The 21,932-nt window shown below is 43.8% G+C and overlaps 1 protein-coding gene across 14 annotated transcripts in view; it reads left to right on the top strand.

Annotated features, from left to right (window-relative positions):
• Window positions 1-21,932, top strand: part of CTNND1 (catenin delta 1) — a 47,932-nt gene that overhangs the window by 18,344 nt on the left and 7,656 nt on the right. For 8 of the 14 annotated variants that reach the window (XM_046016380.1, XM_046016377.1, XM_046016376.1 and 5 more), the window contains exons 2-14: window positions 5,897-6,014; window positions 7,455-7,749; window positions 9,689-9,760; window positions 10,743-10,895; window positions 11,902-12,437; window positions 15,646-16,109; window positions 17,222-17,405; window positions 18,384-18,501; window positions 18,974-19,127; window positions 19,514-19,531; window positions 19,999-20,067; window positions 20,873-21,000; window positions 21,104-21,254. In XM_046016380.1, coding sequence (XP_045872336.1) covers window positions 7,555-7,749; window positions 9,689-9,760; window positions 10,743-10,895; window positions 11,902-12,437; window positions 15,646-16,109; window positions 17,222-17,405; window positions 18,384-18,501; window positions 18,974-19,127; window positions 19,514-19,531; window positions 19,999-20,067; window positions 20,873-21,000; window positions 21,104-21,254 — 2,242 coding nt within the window. In that variant the 5' untranslated portion in view covers window positions 5,897-6,014; window positions 7,455-7,554. Of the gene's footprint in view, window positions 1-5,896; window positions 6,015-7,454; window positions 7,778-9,688; window positions 9,761-10,742; window positions 10,896-11,901; window positions 12,438-15,645; window positions 16,110-17,221; window positions 17,406-18,383; window positions 18,502-18,973; window positions 19,128-19,513; window positions 19,532-19,998; window positions 20,068-20,872; window positions 21,001-21,103; window positions 21,255-21,932 lie in introns of those variants that run through there. The other 6 variants (XM_046016378.1, XM_046016375.1, XM_046016370.1 and 3 more) reach the window with 5 other exon arrangements.

Below are 21,932 nucleotides of genomic sequence, written 5' to 3'. Positions count from 1 at the left end.
CAAGTAAATAATCTTAAAAAACAGGGCGCCTGGGTGGCTCAGTGGGTTAAGCCGCTGCCTTCGGCTCAGGTCATGATCTCGGGGTCCTGGGATCGAGTCCCGCATCGGGCTCTCTGCTCAGCAGGGGCCTGCTTCCCTCTCTCTCTCTCTGCCTGCCTCTCTATCTACTTGTGATCTCTCTCTGTCAAAATAAATAAAATCTAAAAAAAAAAAATCTTAAAAAACAGAGGATGGGGAAGGAAATGTTGATAATGCCATAGAAAGTAAGGGGGTTTGGTGAGAAGCTACCTCTTTAAAAAAGGAATGTGAGCTCAGTTTGGTGACCTCTAGAAAACCCTAAGGTTAAGCTTTTTTTCCATGAAAATTTTTTTTCTAGCCTAGGGTAGGGAAGGGTATAAGGTATCCTAGTTAATTTTAGGATTTCTGTTTTATGACACAGGAATTGCACAATACCTTCGCAGTTTGATTAGACTTTTTCTCACTTCTGATTGTGTACTTGACCTTCCTTTCTTTTTCTCCCTTCTCCTGTAGGGAGGAGAAAGGCATTGGCCTCTCCCCTTCCTCCAGTCTGACACCTCCTTCTTTTTGCCCCTCCCTCTTATCTTTGTTTCCTTATCGGCCTTTCCCTAAAGCTCTGCTTTCTCCTTATAAGGTTAGGTGAGGCTTCTTTGGCAGGGTTGCATCAGGGATCCAGGTAAGTAACTGATGTGCCTCAGACTTTCAGGATTGAGAGAAAATTCAGCGTTGTTTGTTCCAGTGGAGGGCCTTGGAGAGGCATGTGGGTAATGGGGGTGGAGAAGGAGGCGGCCTGGCCTGAGAGATCAGAAGGACTTGTTAGACCAGTCCTGTGTGTGTGTGTCATACGTGCCCCAGAGAGAAGCAGGTTTTGTTTCTTTCCATACCCTTTCAGCCCTGGGCCCCTCAGTAGCTGAGAGCCACACCCTTCCTTTGCTTCAAAGCCAGTCCAGCATTCAGCCATTTAGTATGTTATGGTTTAGGGGTTCCCAGAATTCAAGGTAGGGGAAAAGAGAATAAGGATAATGTTCCATCTGGTTTCCGAATTTAGGGTCAAGATGATGGAGTTGATTTTTTTTTTTTCTTTTAAAGTCACAGTCACAGTAAAAACTAAATTCTGATACGTAGATTTGGGTCAGGATGATAAGATTGAGGTGAGTTTAAGGTGTCCTTTGATCTATGGAGATGGCCAACTCACCCTCCTTTTAACAATATTTTTAAAAAAACCAAAACTTTTAGATATTTATTTTCCTTCTTTGCTCTGGAACTCCAATCAGAAGTAGCACTCTTCCCAAAGAGGACAGTGATTTGTCATACTTCTTAATTTGTCGGAGAGGTTCACGGTGGACACATTGAGATCTAGTTTTTCCCTGTGAAAATGAAAGTCCCCAGTCTGCCTTTTGGGTGCTCTTAGGTGGCAAAGCTGGACCTTGCATCAGGCCCATTCACAGGGAAGCTCAGATACTGCTAACACCTAAGAAAGGGCCATTTCCGGCATATCAGTTTTGTAACTCCAAGAAGTGGTCAGTTGAGATCATGGAGTGGGCAGAGTACTCTTTAGGTCTTCCTACAGATCACGTCCAGGGACTTGGGCTTAGTGTGGCAGTCTTCCCAACAAAGGCAGGGAACACTGGAATTGTTCTCACTGAGCTTGAGATGGTGGAACATCAGGTAGTAGGTGGGGCACTTAGACCTTGGACCTGCACATGCACTCTTGGTGATGTACATGCACTCTTGGTGATAAGAAGCCAGAGAAAAAACTACTACTAAATATATTCCTTTAATTTAAAAATCAAATGGCAGTTTTCTGTGCATATGGTTGAACAGGAATAACTGCCTTGAATTTTGGAGCACATGCAGTTTTAGGCAAACAGATACTTTTTAGAGGTCTAGAAGACCTACCTTTGTTGGCTTGAGCCTTACATAGTATAGCTCTGTGATGTTACAGGTGCTTTATTTTATTGATTGGTATTCTTCAGTGTGAGGCTCTGTGTGCTTTTTAAAACAGTTATTTGAAATCTCTAGGATGACATAGAAGAGTTTTGCTTATCCTTGCTTTTGGAGGGAAGGTATCACTTTGTGACATTGGTTTTGATTTCATAATAAAAAGGAAGGAAGGAGGATGACTGGCTTTGGGATTGGCTGCAGAAGATAAAATTTCTTTCCTAAGAAACTCAAAGACTATTTTGTGGGGTTTAGAGTTCTCCATCTGAGATACAAGGGGTAGCTTGCCTAATTCTGGTCATGTCTTTGGATATACTTTTTTTTTTTTTTAAAGATTTTATTTATTTATTTGAGAGAGAGAGAGAATGAGAGCTAGCGAGCCTGAAAGGAGAAATGTCAGAGGGAGAAGCAGACCCCTGCTGAGCAGGGAGCCCGATGCGGGACTTGATCCCAGGACTCCAGGATCATGACCTGAACTGAAGGCAGTCACTCAACCAACTGAACCACCCAGGCACCCATGTCTTCAGATATACTTATTAGAATAGCAAGGATGCAGGAGAGAGTATCAGTCACCCAACCTGTACTTTTACATATATTAGCCCATTAAAGCCAAACCCTGACAAGTAATGAAAGTGAAGATTACAGGGGTTATAACTTACCCTTCGAGTTAGTTCTCACAGCTACTTTTAGGCAGAGCCAGGACTTGAATGCCGGGTCTTTTGACCCGTAGTCTGGAATTTTATTTTGTTTTTCCCTTTGAGAATGTGGAGAATTTCTGTAGTTTACTGGGCTTCTTATAAAAGCGGAGAGGGGGGCATGTGGAGACATGTGTGGCTTAATTCAAAAGTCCTATTAACACCACCAAACTCTGGCCCTTTGTGTTAGCTATTTGTGGTAGTGTTTGTATCAGTAACCATATTAATAGCTTGCTGTACGTCAAAACATTTTCTAAGCACTTCATGTGGATTGTCTCACATACTTCTTGCAGTTACTCTTACGTGTATTTTACTTCCCCCATTTTACAGAAAAGGTACCTGAGGTTTAGAGCTTAAGTGGTATTTTGCCCGAAGTTCTACAGCTAAGAAGCAGTGGAGCTGGGATTTGAACCCCGGCAGATTCCAAAGCCTGTATTCTTAACTCCGAGAATCTTATTTTCAAGTTACATTCCTATAGCCAGATGACAGTAGAATAGGCCATTCCAGGGACTGTTATTGCTCATACTTTTTACCCAGCTACTGGTTGGCATCACCTCTTTGGTCCTTCTGGTTTGATCCAATTTAACTTTTGGTTTGGGTTTCTTACGGAAGAGACTGAATTTTTACCACTGTCATCACCTGAATGCTGGAGCCTTGCTGTAGACTCACAGATCTATAGCACCTATGGCTTGTTACAAGTAAAACCAGTCATAGTCTTAGGGGAAAGGCTACTCTTAGGGGAATGGCAGGGCACACTTTATGTGTGGTCTTTCTCTCCTCATTTGAAGAATTCCTTGACCATCTTTTTGTAGTGAGAGCCAGTGTAATGCATTTGAAAATATTAAGAAAGGTGTTGGCCTGGACTCCGTGACTTTCTTGACTCTAATTGCCAAAGTCCATTAGTGGTTTGCAGATTCTGGTCTTAGAGCACACTTTCTTTGTGTATGGCACTGATGAAGACTCTTGAAGTCTGAGTTGTGAGGTGGGCTGTGGGCTATTGTACTGTAGCTCGCCCTCGGCTTCGTTCTCTTCCCCCACTTCCGCTCTCTTTTTCCTCCCATTTGTTTCCCTCCTCCCACTTATACCCTCTATGTAGACATTATGAATAACCCTTTAACGTAAGGAAAAATGGAAATCCCCCTCCCCCCCCACTTATTTCTTGTGATGCTTTGGCAGAAAGTGCAAGGACTGTGGGAGAGAAGGGCTGGACTGTACATCTTATACTGGGCTTGTACTTTATAGACTTGACAGCATGTAGTAGAAAGAGAACACAGGCTTTGGAATGGAATATATCTGAGTTTAAATTCAGAATTTGCTATTAACCAAGATGTTGGGTAATTTCTTCACCTAGAGCCCATTTTCTCATTTGCAGTATAACTTCCTTCTTTAGCATCATATTACCACCATAATAAATGTAAAACACTCAGTAATTGTTAGTTCTTTTCACCTTCCCTTTCTCTGTGGTCACAAACTGCTAAGGCCTCAAATAAGGGGTCAAGAACTTACTATAGCGGGTGTGTAATCCTGCACTCTGTGTCCTGGAAGCACTGGTCTAGGTGGGACCTCCTAGTAAATAGAGTTGGAGCAGGGGAACCAGCTCATCCACTCCTTAGAACCCAGTTATGCTTTTGATCCGGTTAGTCTCATCTACTAGTTCACAAAATAGTTTTGGGCTGAGGCATTACCATTAAGTAATATAATTGGGAGATAGAAACTAACTCTTGAAACAACTTAATACCTCACATTTGTATGACATACATTATCTCACCTGATCCTCTTAGCAACTCTCAGTTAAACTGGGCTGGTGATGCTGGCATCTCTTGGATGAGAACATGGCATTGACTTCCTGTCATTGGTGGCTAGTGGCAGGGCCAGGACTGGGACCGGTCTTCTGCGTCCTATCCTACATAGCCTCTGCCTCTGCCCCCTTTCAGGCAGAAAATCTCACCTTGCTGTTAGGTCTAGGAATCTGATCCTTTCTTCCTGCTTAGCTGTGTTGTCATCTTCTGCAGATTAGAGCCTGGTGCTCAGTCCTTAAAGCCGTGAAGGATGCGAAAAGATCCTCCATCCTGATTTAGAGCCCTGAGTAGTTTTCCGACTATACTTTCTTAACTCCCTTTATTGAAAGTTGAAGGGGTAAAAAGTAGCTGTTTACCACACGATGACAATTTCTCTGCAGCAGGGAGTGTTGTTACTGTATGCCCCATGATAGTGGTATTTATTAGCAAAGAAGATTACAGGGTGGAGGCTGCCAGAGTGGTAACTGCAGTTCAGGCCCTGTTGAAATCTAGAACTGGAAGATCTCGAGCTTTCGAGTCCCCCTGGTATGGAAGGTTCGTAGGTCATCGTATATAGCGGGTATGTCCAATGCTTAAAATGAAGCAATAGAGATGAGGGAGCAGCATTTAAAAAAAAATTTTTTTTTTAATGAGGATACTTATTAAAGACGTTTGAGTGGCCTGTTGGGGTGTAGGGTGGGAATAGGAAAACTCAGCAACAGACCGGAAGGAAGAATGGTAGTTGATAAGTGATTGTGGGAACCCAGAGCCAAAGACAGAGAAATTTAGAGGGAGGCTGCCACATTCTTGGATGTCGGTGCTGGATCCACTGGAAGATGTCTTAGTGGTAGAGGATTAATTAGGGAGTTTATTGGACACCTGTCTATCTGTTCCTCTGGGTACTCTTGCTTGCAGAGTGCTGCCTATACTCTAGAGCAAACAGGCCCAAGCGCTTGTGTTTGGTAGGGCCCTGGGGAGCGTGGGAAAGGAACTCAAGCAAAAGGCTCAGTCTAGGCTAGTCCCCACATGTCTTCCCCACTATTGCGTTGGTTTCTCAATGTCTTTGTGGGCATGCTGGGACTGGGCTTTGAGGTTTCTGCCTTAGAGGTGGGAAGGAGGGGGAAGGGCATTCCAACATCAGAAATTCCCCTTCCCCACTTTGATTGCTGGGTATAGGGGATAAGTGAATTTTTATCTGTATTATAACCTACTCTGTACAGAAGTACTCCATGACAGTAGAATCCAGGTTTAAATAAAAACTACATCAAGGTTCTGGTATCTGAAGACAGAACAAAGTCCCAAGGGCATTTGTCACATTAAGCAATTGCAAGTCCTATTTTATGTGACTCCCTTCCATTCCCAGATTGTCTTTCTCCCAATACCTGCCCCTCCCTCTTATTTTTTAATGTTTTGGGTATATTTTATTTTCCTCTCAATCTCATTTTTCCTCAAATATTTCTGCAGCTCTCTCCTTCCTGCTTCCTCCTTGCTGTGGTGGCTGGGATGCTTCTCCCATGATTTTTTGAATCTAGACTGGGCTGTACTGTGTTAAAACCAATCAGTTACGACCTTGTCTTAACAGGTGTGTATGGAAATACGTTTATTAAGAATAAATTTTTAAGTACCTTTTTTTCTTTAAGGGGTTGAGAAGAGGGTGGGGAAAAGGGGAAGAAAGTTTATTTTAAAACCTTTTGACATGGTATATGTTGGACTGGCCATAAAGTCTCCTGTAGCTGGTTTGTAAGTGAGAAACCCTATTGAGTCCAATGGTGTGACTAAAGGGCCCTCCATTTACTGACTGACTTGCAGTTAATGCAGTAGCGTGTGGGGAACTCTACTTTTTTATACAACAATCATTTATTGTATAAATAGAACACAAATCCTTTAGCTGCTTGGGTGTTTAACCTGAGTTGGAATAGGTAAAGACGTAAAAATGCATTTGGTTTATTTAGAGCTTTCTGTAGGATAACAGGGATATAGGAAGTTCCCAGCCACTGACTGAAGGTTAGAATGTGAACTACTTCGAGGGGCAATTTCAGAGTTTGAGTTCAGTGTTCATTTTCCTACTCCCCAAAGAGGTGAAGGTCGCTGCAAGTGGAGCCTTTTTACATACAGTTTTTTTTTGTGGCTTTACTGCTCTCTTGTCTCCTTGAGCCAAGGCCCACGGTTTGCCTTCAGCATTATAGTATGGTTTTGAAAAGTAGAAAGACTCCTTCATAAATGTATTCAAAATGAGGGCCTTCATTTTGTTGCCTGCATTTGACAGTAGAAGTTTTTTTTTTTTTTTTAAAGATTTTATTTATTTGACAGAGCTCACAAGTAGGCAGAGAGGCAGGCAGAGAGAGAAGAGTAAGCAGGCTCTCTGCTGAGCAGAGAGCCCGATGTGGGGCTCGATCCCAGGACCCTGAGATCATGACCTGAGCCGAAGGCAGCGGCTCAATCCACTGAGCCACCCAGTCGCCCCTGACAGTAGAAGTTTTTTTTACTCTTTCTATCTCTTGATTGATTGGCATTTTAACCTGCATATTCATTTAGTAAATTTTGCCACCCCTGAGGCAATTTCAATGTTCAGATTTGGGGAGGTAAGATCTGTAGGTCTGTACTGTTCCCTTAATTCTAGAAATGGCTTAATGTCTGCAGGCCAGTGAGTGCTGGTCTGTGCTGCGGAGTTACAACTTTCACTGAGTTAATGCCAGCGAATTTTTCCAGGGAAAAATAATCCAATATTAATCTCCTGTCATGACTATAGCACTTAGCCATATTCTCCCTCTCCTGCCAACAGTGTAGACTTGGATCTAGTTGCACTTTTCCCTGTGGTGGTTATTCCTGGTGAGGTGTTAAAGGGTAGTGGGCAAAGGGTCCTGCTTGAGCGGACAGTGGTGATGGGTTCCTAGGCTTGGTGGTGGCTAGCTTTCTGCCTTGCAGTAAAACCACAAGAGGGCATCTTTGGCTCTGGGATTAATGATTCATCTGTCTTCTCTGACCTGTGACCTTTTCTCTCCTCTCCCTTACCTTCTCTCAGTAGTGTGAAGTGAGGGGGGCCTTCTCCCTCTTTGCTCCTCCCTCTGTGATCCACACCTTCCTTTTTACCCTGCCCTGCGGCGGCTCCGCCCCTTACCTTCATGGACGACTCAGAGGTGGAGTCGACCGCCAGCATCTTGGCCTCTGTGAAGGAACAAGAGGCCCAGTTTGAGAAGCTGACCCGGGCGCTGGAGGAGGAACGGCGCCACGTCTCGGCGCAACTGGAACGCGTCCGGGTCTCACCACAAGATGCCAACCCACTCATGGCCAACGGCACCCTCACCCGCCGGCATCAGGTAACCCCTCTCTCCATCAGACGTGCAGGTAGGACTTTGTCATGGTCATAGAGAGGCTATGATCCTACTTGGGAAACTACTTTCCTTGTGATGGGCTATCCGGTGCCCGTGTATCATGGTGAACCTTTCCAGTACTGATGTAAGAGATAGGGAATATTGCTGCTCTGCTGAGTTGAATAAATGTATCTCAAGAAGCATCTATCTGACTTCCTGTTTTGCTGGAGTGGGGTTTCTGGTTTGGGATGTAATTCTAGTCATGGTAAATCATATAGTTTGGAGCTGTACCTAAGGTCCTTCTGTTTTCTCTGATTTTTTTTCCCCCCCAGCTTGGTATCAAACATTCAGAAAGGTAAATGCCTACTTAGTGGTTGGTGAGGTTGGGTATCTTATACTCTCATCTCCAGTTCAGTCTTGCTCAGGGAATGGTCTGCTCAGAAGGTGTGGCAGTATCCATAAATTGTGTATTCCTGCTCCATATTGTCCTTGAATGCTTGTTTTGTTAGCTTTGCAGATCATGTCTCGGGGGGAGGGTATCACTGTTAATTCTGTTGGTTAGAGCTGGAGAAGGAGCATCGTGCTGTTATTTAACCCAGATAACCACAGGAGCCAGTGGTCTCTGGGTTGGCTGCCTCTGTGAGTGACTTGGGGGAGTTGGTGTTAGAAAGGAGAAGTATCTTGTGTTTCCTATGGTTTCTCTGGTCTGACTTTGCTGTGATGTAATCTGTCTGAGGTTGTGTATGTGTAGGATAGACCTTGCCTGGTAGATGCCACCATCTTAAGGGATCTCCGGTTGGGAACTAACAACAGTGCTTATGCTCCAGTAGTCCTTTACATTGATTACTTATTTTTTAAGACAGAGCAGATCCATCATGTTGAGGAGCATATTGCATGAGAGGACAAAAGTCCATTTAGGAGAGTTGGAAGCAGTATGTTTGCAGTGTTCCTAGGATTTTTATAGGAATCAGAATAGAGGGTTAGCAATGAATGGTATATATTGAAAGGGGGAAGAGCAGGACGGCGCAGGCTTGGAGGTGGTGGGGAATTCCAGAATTTAGGTCTAGGTTTCTTTCTTTCTCTCTCTTATTTTTAACTTCTGTTCGCTAAAGAAGCCACACCTTTCCTTCTTCCTGAAAGTAATGTTTAACTTCCTCTCCCTGCGGCATTACACTCCCTGTGTAACAGGAGTAGGGTGGGGGAAGTCTCTCCCAGGGTGGCTGGATCTCACTGTTTCCTATTGGAAGAGGAGCAGTCAACTGTATTTTTACGTAGTGTAATGTTGTTAGATTGTTTCCTGCTGCTCAAAACAGAGCAGCTTATGTTCTGTGGCTCTAAAAATTGGTGATGATGATGATGTTGAGACAACTATTTTTGCAGAGGGGAATTGGGATCCTCATTCCCTTCCTGCTTGGAAAGGGAGACTATCTCTTGTGTCTCTCTTTAAAAGCTGGCTGATGTGGGAGTTTCCAGTGGTAATAGAGCATGAAGATGGATGGAGCAATAAAGAGGGCTTTTGGAAACTCCCCAACCTAGCTTTTTTAACTTTCCTTATATTTTTAAGGACTTACCTGAGTCTCTGCTATTTACTTAGCAAATAGTTTTTGAGTGCCTATTATGTGTCAAGCATTGTTCAAGGTACTGGAAATCTATCATTGAACAAAACTGACCAAAAATAAAAATAGAAAAAAATGTCTGCCCTCATGGAGCTTACCTTCTTATGTTCCAGAGACCCAGTCTGCCAGTTCCAGGCCCAGTTTCACTTTTGAGGAAAGTGCTAAAACTAAGGAGTGATGTGGTTCTTCTATAAGTACTTGACAGTGGGACTGCAGGCCACAAATACCTATTTGAAAGCCCTTTCCCTGTTTGGAAAAAAGATCATTTGTATTTGATAGAGCAAAGGAAGGCCACAAAATGAATTGTCTTCTTGTGGGCTATGTTTCAGAACGGCCGGTTTGTGGGCGATGCTGACCTTGAGCGACAGAAATTTTCAGATCTGAAACTCAACGGACCCCAGGTAATGTCTTTGGCTCAAGGTCTGGGTTGCTTCATTTTTCTCTTACTTCCCCAGCCTGTAAGAGCCTATCGGTGTCTTGCAAAGTGCCTGATACATTGTAAGAACCCACCCATTAATTTACTTCTTTCATTTAGGAAAATAAAGTAGTGGAGCATAAGTGTCTATGTGTAGTTGTATTTTGGAATGAGTTTTAATGGCCACTGCTCCTGTATTGGATCCTTCAGTTACTGCATCCCTTTTCTGGAATGGGCATGCTTCTGTTCTTACCTGAATCTCACTGGTCTTGAGCCTTAGGCAGTTTCTAAAGACTAACAGAGTTAGTCAGAAGAGGGTTTTTTGGGGGGATTTTCTGGTTCATCTTAAAAATTCTTTACTGGTGAACTTCTTTCTTGAAGGATCACCCAGATGCAGATGTAGCCACAGTTAACACAGTTCATAGACACTTCGATGACCAGAACTGGGAAGTTAAATCTGCTGTCTCTTTCACTTGGGTGTTGATGTGGCTATAGTTAACTCAGTTTATATTTGTTAAATGACTAGAACTGGGGACTTATATCTTCTGCTCTTTTGTATAAGTTCAAAAGGTGGGGGGCACCTGGGTGGCTCAGTGGGTTAAGCCGCTGCCTTCGGCTCAGGTCATGATCTCAGGGTCCTGGGATCGAGCCCCACATCGGGCTCTCTGCTCAGCGGGGAGCCTGCTTCCTCCTCTCTCTCTCTCTGCCTGCCTCTCTGCCTACTTGTGATCTCTCTCTGTCAAATAAATAAATAAAATCTAAAAAAAAAAAAAATTAAAAAAAAAAGGGGGGACACCTACTCCACTAAAAATCCTGGGGCCCATGGAAGATGCATGAGGAGTCTCTTTAGGGAGACTACTTCTCATTGGGTTGGACTATTGATATATATGGCTTAATAGTCTTAATAGTCATTCCTTAATAGTTATTGGCTTAATAGTCATTCCTTCCGTTTCCACCTTTCCATACAGGATCACAGTCACCTTGTGTATAGCACCATTCCCAGAATGCAGGAGCCAGGGCAGATTGTGGGGACCTACACGGAGGAGGACCCTGAAGGAGCCATGTCTGTTGTCTCTGTGGAGACCTCTGATGATGGAACTACTAGGCGCACGGAGACCACGGTAAGCTAAGACTTGTATAAGGTCTGGGATGATAGAGGAGGTCTTCCTTTGGTTTTTCTTGGGGGTGGGGGAAGATTAAGCACTTAGGGTAGATGGAAAGTATCAGTCTGTAGTGAATGCATAAAGAACGTGATCTCTCTCTGTGGCGCCTGGGTGGCTCAGTGGGTTAAAGCCTCTGCCTTTGGCTCAGGTCATGATCTCAGGGTCCTGGGATTGAACCCCGCATTGGGCTCTCTGCTTCACGGGGAGCCTGCTTCCTCCTCTCTCTCTGCCTGCCTCTGCCTAGTTGTGATTTCTTTCTGTCAAATAAAACAAACAAACAAACAAAAAAAACACATTATAAAAGAACGAGATCTCTGGCTAGACAGGGAAGATAGAAGATAGGGGAAAATTGAATGGAATGGGGAAGAGAGAAGTCTGCAAGGTCTACAATAGGTCTTACAGGCATAGTTAACTGCCAGCACAGATTTCCTGCTTGGGCACTTCCTGTAAGGTAGAGAGTGAGAGGTAGATGGTAAAATGTAAGGCATTTCTTGGTAGCGGTAGGGGTTTGTTTAATTTCTTAGAGAGGTCTAGAATTGGGGTGTTTGGGTGGCTCAGTGGGTTGAAGCCTCTGCCTTTGGCTCAGGTCATGATCCCAGGGTCCTGGGATGGAGCCCCGCATTAGGCTCTTTGCTCAGCAGGGAGCCTGCTTCCCCACCCCCCTCTGCCTGCCTCTCTGCCTGCTTGTGATCTCTGTGAAATAAATAAATAAAATCTTTAAAAAAAGGGGGGGGTGCCTGGGTGGCTCAGTGGGTTAAGCCTCTGCCTTCAGCTCAGGTCATAATCTCAGTGTCCTGGGATTGAGCCCCATATCTGGCTCCCTGCTCAGCAGGAAGCCTGCTTCTCCCTCTCCCACTCCCCTTGCTTGTATTATCGCTCTCACTGTGTCTCCCTCTGTCAAATAAAAGAGAGGTCTAGAATTGAGGCTTATATTATTCACGCTTTTCTCTTTCCTTATGTGAAGGTCAAGAAAGTTGTGAAGACTGTGACAACACGGACAGTACAGCCAGTCCCTGTGGGACCAGATGGGCTGCCTATGGATGCCTCATCAGTTTCTAACAACTATATCCAGACTCTGGGGCGTGACTTCCGCAAGAATGGCAATGGAGGACCTGGTCCTTACGTTGGGCAAGCAGGCACTGCTACCCTTCCCAGGAACTTCCACTACCCTCCCGATGGATATAGCCGCCACTATGAAGATGGTTATCCAAGTAGCAGTGACAACTATGGCAGTCTGTCCCGGGTGACCCGCATTGAGGAGCGGTACAGGCCCAGCATGGAAGGTTATCGGGCACCTAGTAGACAGGATGTGTATGGGCCCCAGCCCCAGGTTCGGGTAGGTGGGAGCAGTGTGGATCTGCATCGTTTTCACCCAGAGCCTTACGGGCTAGAAGATGACCAGCGTAGCATGGGCTATGATGATCTGGATTACGGCATGATGTCCGATTATGGCACTGCCCGTCGGACTGGGACGCCCTCTGACCCTCGCCGACGACTCAGGTAGGGAAGAAAAGGGGAAGGCAAGGGTCTTAAACCAAGACAGAGATAAGGGGTAGCTATTCCTTCTCCTTCTAAGTGCTTTTTTGAATCCGAGACACTGTCTTACCTTTTGTGACTTTACCGGATACTGACTTGCTTTTTTGTGTTTTTCATGATGAAAAATCCTATATTCTAATTATTTATAGATAATGACTTGTGGTTATTGGTCTACATCCTGAAGAGTGGCTTTTGGTTCCATGCCAAGAGTTGCCGCTATTTCTGCTCAAGATCTGGCTTTTTGGTGATAGGCAGCTGCACAAGGGAACTTGGTGCTTTGGGGCTGTGGGATACTGCCTTGCTCCTATGAATTTCTTTAGCATTTGGTTTGGTAATAAGAGAGAATTGAGGGTTTTTGGCTTTCAGGGCCAGAGTAGACAGTTAAGGGTGTATGTGAGAACCCTCCCTGTGGTGATTTTAGTCTCAAGTTAAAAACAAACCTTGATCTCACCAAAGCCCTGACACTTTGTGTTTCGGTTTTTACCTTTGATTATAAAGTGAAATGGGGGTGGCATCCTTTGAGGGTGGTATATAAGTGACATTCTGAAAGGTTACTTAGCAGCTGCCTATTCTGACTTCGCTACTCATCCCTGGGGATTCTTTGGTGATATGAAAAAGGGAGTGATTGATGTTTGGGCTGGTAGAAGGTTTGCCTTGAAAGAATGCTTTGGAATGGGGGTTGGCAAACCTTTTCTGTAAAGGACCAGGTAGAACTATTTTAATAGGTTTTGTAGGAGATATATATAGATATATATGTATATATATCTATATATATTTTAATGTTGTTGTTCTCCTTTTACAACCTTTTAAAAATACAAAAACCCCTTTTTAGCTCTGGGACTGTACAAGAACAGGTTTGGCCCATGGGCTGCCAACCCTGCTTTATGATAAATCAGAGACATAGTGTTTTCCAGGCAAGGAAAAATAATAAGAAATAAAGGAGAAGATTTATGGATGTCTTGGTAGTAAGGATAACCTAGCAGCTGTTGTTGAATTTCTGTATGGAGTCATAACCTTCTAAAAGCAAATGCCTTGGTGCTGGTTTTCCTCATATTAGGTAGCTTGGTTAGTCGTGAACTGGGCTGGGCCAGGTTAGAGGCTCTATTATCTCAGCCTGAGTCATTCACCTTTTAGGTATTGTATCATTTGGACAGCTAGTCCAACTCCCATGTGACTCACCTTTTATTGGGGTAGGGGGCAGTGGGGTGGGCACCAGACTTCAGCTGGTGCAACTTGAAGCAGTGGTAGATAACAGCTATCACCAAAGGAGTCTGCCCAGGGCGTTGGCCTGTCTGCTTGAAACAAGTCTGCTTTTCTGACTTCCTCATTAGTAGAGTGATTGGACCTAGGTGGGTGTGGGTGGCCAGGTCATTCTCTACTGCGGCAATTGACATAAAAAGAGAGCATTTTTGGGCCTGGTTCTTGGGTCCATTCCAGGGTGGCACTGGACTTGGAAACCTGCTTGACTAGCAGGAACATTAGCTGCTTCCTGTTCCAGGCCTTGGAGAGTAATACAAGGTCAAACGGAAACAGTAAGGCAGAATAATTAGTGGATAAAGCACTGAACCAGAAGACTTCTGGTTCTAGTTGTGCCTTTGCCACTAGCTACATAGCCTCAAGCAAGTCATTTAATCTTTCTGGGCACAGCTTTGTTATTTGTAAAACAAAGGAAAGAATGTCATGATCCCCTGCTTATAAAAGAAGGAAATACAACTGAGTGACCAAAATCTTGGTTATGGCGATTGTTTTTGTAATTGCTTATACTAAAACAATAATGAAAGTAAGATGTGCTCACTACAAAACTAGAAAAATGTAGAAAGGCACTCCGGTCATAGAGAAAGAACTGTGGTTAACATTTTGGTGCATTTGCTTTGATTTCTCATTTTCCTGTGCAGGTGGACATACTCGACATACTCTGACCTTATTTTTCCCCTACTAAAATGGAATCTTCCTTAACATTACTGTTCAGTAGCCTCCTTTTAAAGCTTAGCTATATAACCTGTTCGCTTTGTTGCAATGATATTTGAAAATAGGGATTTTTACTAATGCTTTGTCCATCTGAGTTGCTGTTGAGTGGTTGATGTTGACAGCTCTGAGGCAGGGCCTCTGCTACAGCTAACTTTCTGGGTTTGGTGACAGTGGGAGGGGTTTTGTGGAACAAACAACAGGCATATTTGGAGAGTTCCACACAATAGATTCTCCTCTCCTACGGGAGCCAGAGGGTGAGATGAGCTCGCAGATAATGGGTCTCTTCCTTCCTGGTGGTTATGAATAAATAATAGTGTGACAGATTCACCCTCTAGTGGTTGCTGGTAGTACTGAAATAGGAAGAATTCTCTCCAGTGAGATTTTTCTCTAAGCCTTCCCTTGCTCATTTTGTTCTTTTTCTTAGTCATTGGTTATCCCAAATGCTGTGGTGTTCAGTAGCCTCTGTTTTGACAGAATCCAAGGTATTGCCATCTTTAGAAATTGGAGGCTGGCAATCATTATCTGGAACACGTTTGTTGAATAGCAGAGATGACGTTGGGATGAACTGTGAAAATTAATGTTCAGGCTTCTACTAAAGCTGAGTCCCCCTTTGGTGTAGCACGAAGGCCTGTACTCTTTTTACTCTTATAACCTCCTCTTTTGTAATTTCCAAAATAAGATAAGGAGAGGCTTAAATAAGAAATGTGTTTAAGGGTCTAATCCCAGCAGCTGTTTCCTGTGTGTAAATGCCTCATTTCCTGTTTAGCCAAAGGCTTGTAAGAGTTGTTCTCAGACATTGTTTGCTAACTTCTTTGGTTTAACTCTGTCTTCTGAAGGTTTATTTGAGTCACTATCCAGAGAGCTTAGCTGTCAGGTATCATTTTAGTGCTAAGCAGTCAGGATTTGGCTCTGTTTTTGTGATTAATGTCTCTTAATGCTTGTTACTCTCCTCCGAGCTAGTAAACTTGACAGGAAAAAAGGTAGTTTTAATCTAACTGCAGATGCCTTTAAAATTATTCCCTTATCTCCTTACGAAAAATTGATCAGTATATCATTTACGCAAAGGAGAGGTAAGATCTAGTATGCTAGAGCTGAAGTTACTTCTGCCTCCTGCCTTGGAGGTGAGGGGTCATGGGAGCTCTCCACGAAACCAGACTCGACAGCTTGATGTATTGTTTTGCTTTTGGTTCTTCCAACACTGCAGGAGCTATGAAGACATGATTGGTGAGGAGGTGCCATCGGACCAGTACTATTGGGCTCCTCTGGCCCAGCATGAACGGGGAAGTTTAGCAAGCTTGGATAGCCTGCGTAAGGGGGGGCCCCCGCCTCACAACTGGAGACAGCCGGAGCTGCCGGAGGTGATCGCCATGTTAGGGTTCCGCTTGGATGCTGTCAAGTCTAATGCAGCTGCATACCTGCAGCACTTGTGCTATCGCAATGACAAGGTGAAGACCGACGTTCGGAAGCTCAAGGGGATCCCAGTACTGGTGGGATTGTTAGACCACCCCAAAAAGGAAGTGCACCTTGGAGCCTGTGGAGCTCTCAAGAATATCTCTTTTGGGCGCGACCAGGATAACAAGATCGCCATAAAAAACTGTGATGGTGTTCCTGCTCTTGTGCGATTGCTCCGAAAGGCTCGGGATATGGATCTCACTGAAGTCATCACCGGTGAGTTACGGGCACAAGGGCAGCTGCTGGGGTTGGGGTTACTGTGACCCGTAGAGGTGTTGAGAGCTAGAAGGACTTTCAGCCCTTTTACTTTTGACTTAAGGTTGTGAACTGGTGGTCTTTGGGAGCAGATCTATCTCTCTGATTTATTTGGATCATGAAAAGTGTTCAGAATTTCAAAGAATTGGTTGCTGATATTTAAAACTCAGAAGATTTCATTTAAAATTGCAGCTTGTTTGGCTTCTATTAAAAATGTGTGGGAACTGGCAACAATGGATCTGTTTTGCTACCTGACAGTAGTTAGTCTGAGCTGATGGGGAGGCATGTTCTCCCATTTGTAGTAATCCTGAACCTGTTTGCCAACTACTGCCATATAGCAAGTTGTCTCCCCAGCACTGAAGCTGAGTGTCTTTTGCTGTTTTTCCACTCTCTTGTAATTTCTTTTAAATATCTGCTTGTCTTGACTCACCTGCCTGACATCTGTAGATATTTGAGCTTGTGATCCTTGCTTTGAAGAGTGGTTTTTCATATTGTGGGTTGTGATCCATTAGTGTGTATTGAACACAGTTTTGTGGATCTCAGTCAGTATTTCAAGAGGAAGAAAGAACAAGAAGTGGGATAGATTATTAGTTCTCAGGACTGGTCTTGCCCTCTAGGGGACATTTGCAATGTCTGGGAACAGTTTCAGTTGTCATAACTTGGCTTGGGCAGGAGGGAGTGCTACCAGCATTTAAGGAGTAAATGGCATAGATACTGCTCAAAATCTAATAATGGATAGGTCAAGCTTGCCACAGCAAAGAAATATTTGGCCCAAGAGGTCAGTGTTAATGAGGTTGAGAAACTCTGGTGTAGATAACCCAGAGAACATTGCTTATAAATAGTAAGTATTGTTTTATGAAACTTTTGTTTCATGATGTACACATATGTATATATATGTTGAGCCATAATGTATATTTCTTATCATGGGTCACAAACAAAAGCTTGAGTACCATTACAAGGTATTTGGTCATTGGGGAAGACTGAGAAATGATGGAATAAGGGATTCTCTTTGGCATTCTTCAAACATACTGTCTTGGGTGTTGGAGAGGTATCTGATGGGTTGTCTCTGCCAGGAACCCTGTGGAATCTCTCATCCCATGACTCAATCAAAATGGAGATTGTGGACCACGCACTGCATGCATTGACAGATGAAGTGATCATCCCACATTCTGGTTGGGAGCGGGAACCTAATGAAGATTGTAAGCCGCGCCATATTGAGTGGGAGTCGGTACTCACCAACACAGCTGGCTGTCTTAGGTAACACAAGGGCTTCAAGAATATGAAGATTGAATTTTTGACTGACTTAAGTTTAAAAAAGAAATTCTTTTTTAATTCTTTGGCCTGTCATTCAGCTTCCATTCCCATCCATATTGTATACTGTGTCTCTAGCCTATCTTACCTTTGTCACTACTCGCTTGTGTGCCCATACATTTGCTATGTTGGTTTACTTGTTCCCCTGCGCATCCTCACTTTTGTGCCTCTTTGACTTTGTTCATTTAATTCAGTGAGCATTTGTTCAGTATCTACCACACGTAAGGCAGTTGTCTAGTCTTGAGCCTGAGTGTGTCCTCAGTGACTTGTATTTCAAGTAAAGCTGTGACAAATGCAGTAGGAGGAACACAGTACTAGAAGGGTGGTGGTGTAGGGGAGAGGTATTCTTCCTTCAGACTACAGTGCCCTTGTCTCTTTACCTTTTTTTTTTTTTTTTTTTAAAGGATTTTAAGTAATCTCTACACCCAAACTTAAGACCTTGAGATCTGGAGTTGCATGCTCTACCACATGAGCCACGCAGGCGCCCCTCCTTATTTATCTTTTGAGGCTAAACTCAAAAGTGGCTATATTTCATGCAAGTTTTTCTGATTTCTTCTTAAATCCTATAAATGCTGCAATATAGTCTTTCTCTCTTTGGAGTATACCTATGCGTGCTCTGCCCCTTTCTTCATTTGTACTTCCTGTGCAAGAAGTATCTGTCTGATCTTAAAGTATTGTTGCTGGTTTACCTTATTTAGACCCTCCCTAGTTGTGTTTCATTCCCCCCCTGCCCACTCCCTGGCCTTGTTATAAATGTCCTGGAAGAAGAGTTGTCTTACTCAGCTTTCTCTCAACTGCAGTAACGAGTACTCGCTAACTGTTACAGTAAAAAGAAAAAGTACGGAGGAGGCTTGTAGATGTTGAAGATACTAAGGGAGGGTTTGTAGATCGGAGTCTTCTTGAAGCCTCTCCCTTCCCCCTCAGGAACGTCAGCTCAGAGAGGAGTGAAGCTCGCCGGAAACTTCGTGAATGTGATGGTTTAGTGGATGCCCTCATTTTCATTGTTCAGGCTGAGATTGGGCAGAAGGACTCAGATAGCAAGGTAAGTTAATGGCTGAGTGAATTCCAGGCACAGCAGCCATGAAGGTACCTGTCATGCAGACCTCATCATCTCAGGCTTTTTGGGACATTAGGTATCTGTACCATCCTGCTCCCTAAAGTAGATGTTCACCTTAGAAGAAAACAGTTTTCTTTAGAATTTCTTCTACTTATATCATATTTTAAGGCTTTGTAGCTGTATTTCCAAGGTTATATATTTTCCTAAGTAGGAAAAAGTCAGGGTGATCCTCAGTTTTGTGTCACACACCAAATGGTGGCAGAAACCTTCATTAGCCTGAGGCTGCAAGGATTTTGAGAAGCTTGGTGCACATAAGAGTCTTTGTGAATGATAATGGATGGGGCTGTGCTTTTTGGGGATCAGTATTTTAATACTTGAATCATGGAAACCTTTTCTTGCTGGGAAATCACGATAGACTTCTCCTGGTTCACTAAGCCCTCTATCTTGTGTTCCCAAGCTTGTGGAAAACTGCGTTTGCCTTCTTCGGAATTTGTCGTATCAAGTTCACCGGGAGATCCCACAGGCAGAGCGTTACCAAGAGGCACCTCCCAATGTTGCCAACAATACTGGGCCACATGCTGCCAGTTGCTTTGGGGCCAAGAAGGGCAAAGGTGAGTCTTGGTTTGTTGTTCCTTACTCTTTAATGTAGGACAGGAAGGGGAAGGAACACTTTTAGCTTTAGGTACAAAATACTTGCTGAGTGGTATGTGAGTCTGCCTAGTCAAGGATGTCTCCTTGCTCTGCAGCTGCTTCCCTGTGTCATGTGCTTCATTCATGGTGGTGATGATGGTGGTGGTGGTGGTACTGATAACAGTTTGGGGGCAGCAAAGGACAAGAACTCAACTAATCTGGGGCCTTCTCCCCCATTCCTCCTCTGTGTTTTCTGTGTTTTTCTTTTTCTCCCTGCTTATTTGCCCATGATCCTGTTGACATCACTCTCCTGCATTTTTCTTCCTTCCTTTCTTTCTGCTTTCCACCTTGGGTGACGCATTGGAAGATGAGTGGTTCTCCAGAGGTGAGTGGAATCTTTTAAGGCGCTTCCCTACTTCTAATTTGCATGCTTTGGTTTTAGCTTCTCTAGTATTTCCTAACCCTTCCCTATGGATGCATGTAGGAAAATTCGTTTGAGGAAGACCTCTGAAACAAGTTCAGCTCTTTAGAGCCAATGGCTCATGGCATGCTATTCCTGGGCAGCAGTCCCAGTTACCAGAACTCAGGACCACAGCGACAACGGTGCTTATCCTCATCTTACTTGTCTGCTGCCTGTTTTCTGTCCTTGTTTCTGCGCAGCCCCTTGCTGGGATGGGGGAGGGGAGCTTGGTTTTCTGTTTTCTTCTTTTTGGTGTCTTCCTCTCCCCACCCCCAACCCCGCGCCAGTGCATCTCTGATCCAAAAAGATTTTGACTGAAGAGTAAAAAGTGCACTAAGTGTACTCTTTCCTTTCTCAAACTTTACCCCTCTGTCCTTTTTTAATTTCCAAAGGGAAAAAACCCACAGAGGATCCAGCAAACGATACAGTGGATTTCCCTAAAAGAACTAGTCCAGCTCGAGGTGAGTTAATCTTTTTATTTTTAGTCTCCAGGAGTCTCATACACATAGTCCACAGATGAGTATTGGGTAGCCTAACTGTAGACTGTGCAGTATTATCACTGTTCTCTTTCCTCCAGCTCTGGATATGGAGTGATGGTGAAGCATTGGGAAACTGGTATTGTAGCAGTAACTTATGAAGGACTTGTTTTGGCAACTTTTCAGTTTATTGGGGCGTGGGTAAGGTCCTGATGGCAGTCCAGGCCAGAAATGTAGGTGCCCTAGGTATCCACTATAGTTCTTAGTCATTACCTGTTTTAAGAAGCCTCTTTCTCACAGTTTGGGTGTTTATATTTATCAGTGTAGTGGGCTTAAAATTCATAGCTCTTCACAGATATAAAAACTTTACATGTTGTTAAATCTAGGATAGGCCCTTTTACTTAATCATAGTAAAGGGAGGGGGCAGAATGACTCAGTTAAGTTAGAAACAGTTCATTTGAGATGAGGAATATGTAATCCTGAGTGCTGTCAATGGGCAAATGAATCCCCCGAATGTCAATGCCAAAGTAAACTGTGAGAGAGGAGAGAGAGGAGTTGCATATGATGAGTTGATGTCTGTTCTTCTACTACCATGGATGAATTATTCTTAAGAAGGCATGGACTCAAGACTCTGAGTTGCCTGTTGGGTGGGTGGGAGAGTATAGGGAGCCTAATGGTACAGGAGCATAAATCCGTCAATCCAGAGTATTGAAGCTGGACTTCAACCAGCCAGAGCCTGGCACGTAGGTACTGACTAGCTTTCTCTGTTTTTCTGTCCTTTATTGTGCAGGCTATGAACTTTTATTTCAACCAGAGGTGGTTCGGATATATATCTCACTCCTCAAGGAGAGCAAGACTCCTGCCATCCTAGAAGCCTCAGCTGGAGCTATCCAGAACTTATGTGCTGGGCGCTGGACGGTGAGTACCTTTTAGAAAATGGATTTAGAGGTGGAAGAACTCAGCTAACTAGTTTGCCGCCATTTGTAATCTGTTCCACCTCTTTCCATGTGTTAATTTCTAGTATGGTCGATACATTCGCTCTGCTCTGCGTCAAGAGAAGGCTCTTTCTGCCATCGCCGACCTCCTGACCAATGAACATGAGCGTGTAGTGAAAGCTGCGTCTGGAGCACTGAGAAATCTGGCTGTGGATGCCCGCAACAAAGAGCTCATTGGTAAAGAGTTGGATGTGAACCATTTGTTTAGCTTCTAGTACAGAGCTTTTCATCTAGCTGATGCTGTTTAGTTTATTACTGAAAAGACAGAGGAGGGATCCTGGTAGCCCTCTGTAGTTTGCAACTCCAAGCGTTCTAGTTTAATTATTCTTAGTATGATAAGAAGTGATGACTCTTCAAAAACAGAACAGAAACCGCTTTATTTAATAAGCATGTCCTTTGTTGGTAGGCATTGTTAATAATTCCACACATTCTCATTGATCATGACCTCTTTACAGAGGTCCAGTTTATTTTTTTAAAGATTTATTTACTTGACAGAGATCACAAGTAGGCAGAGAGGCAGGCAGAGAGAGAGAGAGAGAGAGAGAGGAGAAAGGCTCCCCACTGAGCAGAGAATCCGATGTGGGGCTCGATCCCAGAACCCTGGGATCATGACCCGAGCTGAAAGCAGAGGCTTTAACCCACTTAGCCACCCAGGTGCCCCAGAGGTCCAGTTTTTTATAGAGTAAGGAAAAAGGCCCAGGAAAGAACTTAACATAATTTGTCCAGAGTTAATACAGGTGGGCTGTGGCAGAGCCCAGTTTTTTGTTAAATTCATAAAGACTATTTTATTGAACTATTAAAATTTAAATATGTATGCTATTTTCATTAGACTACCTGAAAAAACTAGCATATTTG

The sequence above is a fragment of the Meles meles genome, chromosome 8 (assembly GCF_922984935.1).
Source record: "Meles meles chromosome 8, mMelMel3.1 paternal haplotype, whole genome shotgun sequence".
In the NCBI taxonomy this organism is placed as follows: domain Eukaryota; kingdom Metazoa; phylum Chordata; class Mammalia; order Carnivora; family Mustelidae; genus Meles; species Meles meles.
Note: the sequence above shows the minus strand (reverse complement) of the source record. Positions and strands in the feature narration are given on the sequence as shown.